At 41.8% G+C, this 6,124-nt stretch overlaps 1 protein-coding gene across 2 annotated transcripts; it reads left to right on the top strand.

Moving 5' to 3' along the window:
- The first annotated feature begins 1,195 nt into the window (after positions 1 to 1,195).
- On the top strand, positions 1,196 to 4,047 carry gadd45ab (growth arrest and DNA-damage-inducible, alpha, b). Of its 2 annotated transcripts, none has more exons than XM_048252386.1 (4): positions 1,196 to 1,357; positions 2,064 to 2,165; positions 2,349 to 2,562; positions 3,188 to 4,047. In XM_048252386.1, the coding sequence occupies exons 1-4, from the start codon at positions 1,308 to 1,310 to the stop codon at positions 3,299 to 3,301; spliced, it is 480 nt and encodes a 159-aa protein (XP_048108343.1). In that variant the 5' UTR covers positions 1,196 to 1,307; the 3' UTR covers positions 3,302 to 4,047. The 2 variants fall into 2 exon arrangements, with proteins under 2 accessions (XP_048108343.1, XP_048108345.1); XM_048252388.1 differs by lacking the exon at positions 1,196 to 1,357 and adding an exon at positions 1,410 to 1,963.
- Positions 4,048 to 6,124: the final 2,077 nt, after the last annotated feature.

The following is a 6,124-nucleotide window of genomic DNA, read 5'->3' as shown; positions in this document are numbered from 1 at the left end:
TTCGTGGGCTGGTGACTAAAAGGCTCCGAAAACAATTGACTATAAAATAAACGGTAAATGACAAGAACCATTTTTTTTTTTCGAGAATGGCCTGAATGCAGAGAGAGCCATGGCCAGTTTTCCAATAGATTCACCTGTAGCGAAATAATACCATTTGACAACAGCAGAGAAGTTACTATCCAGGGGTGCGTTTCCCAAAGTTGCTAACCTGTTAGTTAGTAACTTAGTTAGAAACTATGATTTTGGGAAACGTGCCGTAGGCCTAGGCTAGCCTACTCCGTCAATCACTATATGCATGAAAGTCTTTTCTACTTATGTAATTAATATGACAACTAGGCTACAGTGCTGCCTACCAAAAGTTAACACCTTTAACATCCTTCTACATCTACTTTCATCATGCATCGGAGGAAAATACGAGGTGGGTAAAAAAAGGATCTGTATTTCTGCTCGAAACCTACATTTATCGGCTAAGATAAAGTTTGTTTATCTGACAAACCATTACATCTGCATGAATTAAACCAAATTGAATTCAAGTTATTAGCTGAACAATCGCTAATGTATTAAGCATAAAAGGTACCTGCGGTTGCGTTGGATTTAGTGGTAGGCTAATATATATATAAATATATATAAAACAAAAACAACAGTTTAAAATAAAATAAAATAATAATAATAAAATATATATATTTTTTTTTATATATATTATTTATTTATTTATTTATTTTTTAAACTGCGGAGGGCGGCTCTGGTGCGCTTGCCTACGATGCTACGAAAATCCACACGATGTCGCTGTGACATTAGCGTGTGGTGAGAGCTGCGTGTCAGTAAAACTGGAAGGGTCGCATATGTCAGGCTACCTGTTGCAGAACATTTTAACTGACTTGATCCACAATTATTCAAGCCTACAAGCTTTCAAACAAACAACGCTGAGGCGATTGACGCTCACACAACTAAAACTGCTTTATTTTTCCCGCATGAAGTTGAATATCCTAAAAGAATCTACCACAAGATTTTGCAAATTGGGACTTTTCACGCATTACTTAAAGATAAAGAATATGATCAAGAGTTTATGTGAGAGTCAGGCAACAGAGGGCGCTGAGCATAGTTACAGGCATGCTACAGGTTACGGTCTGATTTTGAGTGGCCAATCAGCGTTGACTATGCAAATAAGTGGCGCTAGAAACTTGCCTGCATTTCTTTTAACATTCAATTTCTGGAGTTCCACTGACGACGTTCCCACGGTGCTGGCGCAAAAGGAGTACTACGCGTTTCACAGCAGGGACATCATAGCGCTACCGGAATTTTACCCGATGTGCAATATGACTTTTGAAGAACCTTGTGGAGATAACGCCATTGAAAGGTACTTTATTATTTCATACGGCCTTGCATGTCATCTATAAGTGCAGTATTTGAAGTTTTGTTGTATGTTACGTGCAATACATTGATAGAAAAACCTCTGCAGCAAGTTATGATCAATGTGGCCAAGCATCTTGGTGATACCTAACGTCAATTTTAGCTAACGTTACGTTCTTGACGTTTTCTGCTTGAGAGTTGCCCATTTCGCAGTTGTCATGCAACGTTGCTGAAGTCACTTAACACATGGGAAACATTTCTGACCGTTTACGTGGACTTTTTGTTAGTAAGTTATCTTGCCGGCTAGCTTGCCTAATTAGTTGAAATGGCGAGGCATTCTTCTATCGCTCGTGACATGCCTGCCGAACGTTACCAGGCAGTTCGGTGGGTAAAGGTCTTTGGTCAACAGCTAATTAGCAAGCTACGCAAACTTCTCTTCTAAATTGACGTCTGACCCTCGACAGTAACGTTATCATTTTGCAGAATTTTCTATCGATGGATTAACGTTCCTGACAGAATTTGGCTGCGGTGTTTTTTTGTGCATGGGGCTTTCTCAACTAACTTCAGCGGAGTCTGACGGAGTTTTTCATAAGTTTTTGTGCGGCTTTCATAGGTAGTTAGCATCATCCATTTTCTTTTGTTGTCAGTTCATTTAGTCACTTAGTCCTTAGTCAGGTGTTGGCAAACAAACTAACAGATATTCATTTCTACAGAATGGATTCCGTGGCAAGGGCGGTGGAAGATGTCCTCAGCGCTGCATTACCTCAGGGTTGCATCACTGTAGGAGTATACGAGGCGGCAAAGTCCCTGAATGTGTAAGTATGAATATCATGTCACGTTAATACTTTTTTTCTAAAAATGTACATTGTTTGCTTGAGTGCTTTGTTGCTTCGCTTATGCATACTGACCTCGACGTATTTGTAGTTAAATTGAAAATAAAAACCTTCTGTGTTTGCTAAAGTCACGTCTAATTTGCTCTAATTTTGACTTATCATTAGGGACCCCGACAATGTGGTTTTATGTCTCTTGGCTACTGACGAGGAGGATGTTCAAGACGTTGCACTTCAGATTCACTTCACCTTGATCCAGGCATTCTGCTGTGAGAATGACATCAACATCCTGCGTGTGAACAATATGCAACGTCTGGCAGAGATCCTTGGGGGAATGAAACCAGGAGGAGAGCCAATGGACCTACACTGTGTTTTAGTCACTGTAAGTACGGTTTCTCTATGATTAAGTCTGCGTTTGTGACAGAATGATTTATTCTCTGCTGACTTTTACAGTTAAATTAATGTTTTTCAGTAGTAGGATCAGATAGAGTTAAGTCACACCAGAGTCAATGATGTGACATCCAAAACTGCACAGTTACCAGAGGCAATTGCAGCTCCCCAGTTGCAGCCCTTTGAAGATGGTTAAAAGTCCATCTCGGCTGATTGAAGTTGTTAAACGTTTCCTGATCTATGAGGGTCTCTGATGTGGAATTCCTTGCTGTCTAGTGCAGCAGTAAATTGGCAGCCGGGCTGACTGATCTGATTCCAGTTAGCGAAATTTTGCGGCTGGCCTTGGCAGATTTCATTGAACTTCCTGTGGGGTACTTCTGCAAACAGCAGTTCCAGGAAGAAAAGCTCTAAAGCAACCAGCAGTTGCACACTAGAAAATGTAATGAATGCAAAAAAAGAGCCTAGTGGTTGGTCAAGCAAGCAAATGAGCATATCTGACTAAACATGTAGCCTACAGTCTATGCTAATTCTATGTTTAGATCTTATTTTAAGTTTGTTTGACTATGGCATATGCATGGTTATCACTGTGAGACTAATTTGAGTATTTGTTCATGAAGAATCCCCAGTCATCCACGTGGAAAGACCCAGCCCTGAGTAAACTGAACAGATTCTGCAGAGACAGCCGGGTTCTAGACCAGTGGGTGCCCGTTATCAACCTCCCTGAGCGATGATCAAGAATGAGAACTGCACACTGTTTACTTTTTTAAAAGTATTGCACTAGATGATGTGTCTGATGCCTCCAGTCCAAAGGATCCCTCCGAACAGCCCCTGCACTGGCTGGGAAGATGAATGACAAGCATCAACAAGACAAAAGAACAGTTGGACTTGACTGTCAAGGGTGTGGACTTAATGCATAATCGGAGCAGATGCAGTCCCAGGACCTGTTCAGGAAGAATGACTCAGCAGTATGCTGAACTGCCAGGGAATGATCTTGTCCACCATTTGCCGGGAAAAGGGACTGTGCTACAGGAAACCGAATCATGTGAATGCTCACCGGCACGTGGTGAGCACGAGAAGGGGGTGTTTTTTTTTTTTTTTATATATATATAATTCAAGGAGGTTCCTAACCGGGCAGGCTTCAAGAACTGGGGCAAAAGGAAATGGATTGTACTCTGCCTTGCAGGCAAGTCTCTGTTGTGAGGAGTACTGAGAGTTGCTTTACTGGATACTCTGGAATTTTTGAGAACAGCTTTTAACTTATGTTGTTTTTGTCCTTTCATGAGTTACTATTTAAAAAAAGGGAAGATGTTCTACACCTCTTAATAAGTTTAGGAAGTACATGTATTGACCTATTCCTTAACATCCATTTAGTGAAAAGAAATGTTGGTTTGTGTTAATATATTTAATTTAATGAATTGTATTTATGTTGCTGTGTTCTCCACACTTGTATTAGTATGGAATAAATAGTTGAACCTGATATCTGTTTCTGATGTGTAATTTGAACCAAGTGTGCAGTATACTAATGTACTCGTTGACTCGTTTGACCATGTGAAGCAAGTGATGGGGTCAGTTGCTGGTAGAGTGCCCTGCTACACACAACGCTCAATTTGCTTCAAACCTAGTGCCCTGCCCTGACTCACAACAAAGTAACCAGCTGCATAAACACACAAACACTTGACATTGAACTGTCAGCACAAAAATGTCAACATGACCAGGAAAACAATCATGAGGACAGTGACATGACTGATACACTTTCCAGGCAAAGGGTCATGCTATCTACTGCTTGTTTCTAGGAACTGAGACCACATCAGCGCTAGTGCGACAGATTAGCATATGTGTAGTTAGCTTTGCTCCTTTGAGCGGTTTAGTCTGATCAGAAGACATACATGTTCATAAAATGTCCTATCATAGACTCATTGTAGTTGTGATTTAAAGGTGACACACCAGGCAATGAGAGGTGTGAAGAGGTCCTTCTCTTGTACCTGCAGGTGCTTTGGAATAACACCTCAAACCAGCTGGGAGGGTGTAGGGGGGCATTCCATGTGCGCTCTGTGGTTTGAAAGAGGAGGGTGTGACATTACCTCTTATGCCCTGCCAACTGAATAAACAAAAAACAACACTAATGGAAGCTGTATAAACAGCTGGGTGCTGATTTGTGCAATATCAGAGTCCATAAGAGGGTCGTTTCTTACTCCCAAAAAGCCCAATTATTGGAAGGGATGTCCAGAATATCAACATTTCCAGTAACAATGGGTTAGCATTCCTTTGCAATGACAACAGCTGATGTTGTGAAATGTCTGTCTTGATTGATTAAGACCTCACTATTGCTGCATGAGAGATAGAATAAAACATTTTCCTTTCAAACTTTCCAGTGAGGTTGAAAAAAATGGCAATCGGATGTGCATCACAGTTTTGGCTTTGAAAACTCCCTTTTCCCCAAAGCGACTGCCTGCCAAGCTCTGTAAAAGCACTGACACGCTGTGAATGTTTCTAAAAATAGCTAGAGGTATAATGAGGTGGAGGTTGGCAGAATGCCTGTTCTATTTTCTATTGCAGGCCAAGATGACAGCCTAACCAGTCACCTACAACCCCCTATCTTCACACAGAACAGGAGAAACTTACCCCCCGACGGTGCTAAAAACGGAAGGGAGAGAGTGAGTGATTCATGAGTGAGTTCAGATGGACACCAAAACTAATGGCTGTGCGCCATACATGGACAAAGGCCTCAAAAACAATAACAGCATGAGTCAAGGCCATGAGACATGGGGCACAGGGAAAGACCAGGGACTAAAAATAGTCCCATTCTAAGGAATGAAGGGAGGACAAAGTTAGCATTTCTCATCAGCAGGAAACAGACCCCACCCAATGCCGTCACTATCAACTGGAAACATTGGGAGGGCAGCATGAATAAAAAAAAAAAACATATAAATGATATAAGTTACAAGTGCAATGCTAAACAATAGCCTACATATATCAATGTAAAAGTGGCCTTGGCATCTAGTTTCACTTGGCTGAAACTGAGACCTGTGCTGCAGTCTTAACTGAATTTGAGGACCTGCGGAATCAGGTCAAGCTGTGCCGTTTGGGTTATTGTCACCATGAGCGGTATGCAGAAGGGTGAGGCGGTCTGATGAGAGTACTCTATGCTGATCCTACTGCTCTGTAGTGGGGGCAACCCTCTACAAAAAGTCTCTCATCCTCACAAAATACTGGAATGGGGGTTGAACACTAAAGAGTGCACACTGATCAGAGGAGTGACGTCTAAATCACTATCTTCTGTCTTGTGTGTGAGAGTAACTGTTTAGTGAGTGTGAACTCTGGAGTTTCCATGACTGACAACAACTGTGGAGGGCGTGACTGACTAAATGCACCTCCCTACTCGGAAAAGAAAGGAATTCTTGGGGGGTGGAGGGCAGTGTTGTTGTGTCTTTACGGTGAACTCCAAAATGTCAGTGTCTTGGAAATACTTTGCATGGCCTCTGAGGTTGTGGTTTTGGGCTGTCAGAGTCCACACTCTGGGAATGAACTACTAGAGTTCCTGCTAAGGTCAGACA

Source organism: Alosa alosa, chromosome 9 (genome assembly GCF_017589495.1).
Source record: "Alosa alosa isolate M-15738 ecotype Scorff River chromosome 9, AALO_Geno_1.1, whole genome shotgun sequence".
Taxonomy (NCBI): domain Eukaryota; kingdom Metazoa; phylum Chordata; class Actinopteri; order Clupeiformes; family Clupeidae; genus Alosa; species Alosa alosa.
This window is presented reverse-complemented; position numbering and strand designations above follow the sequence as displayed.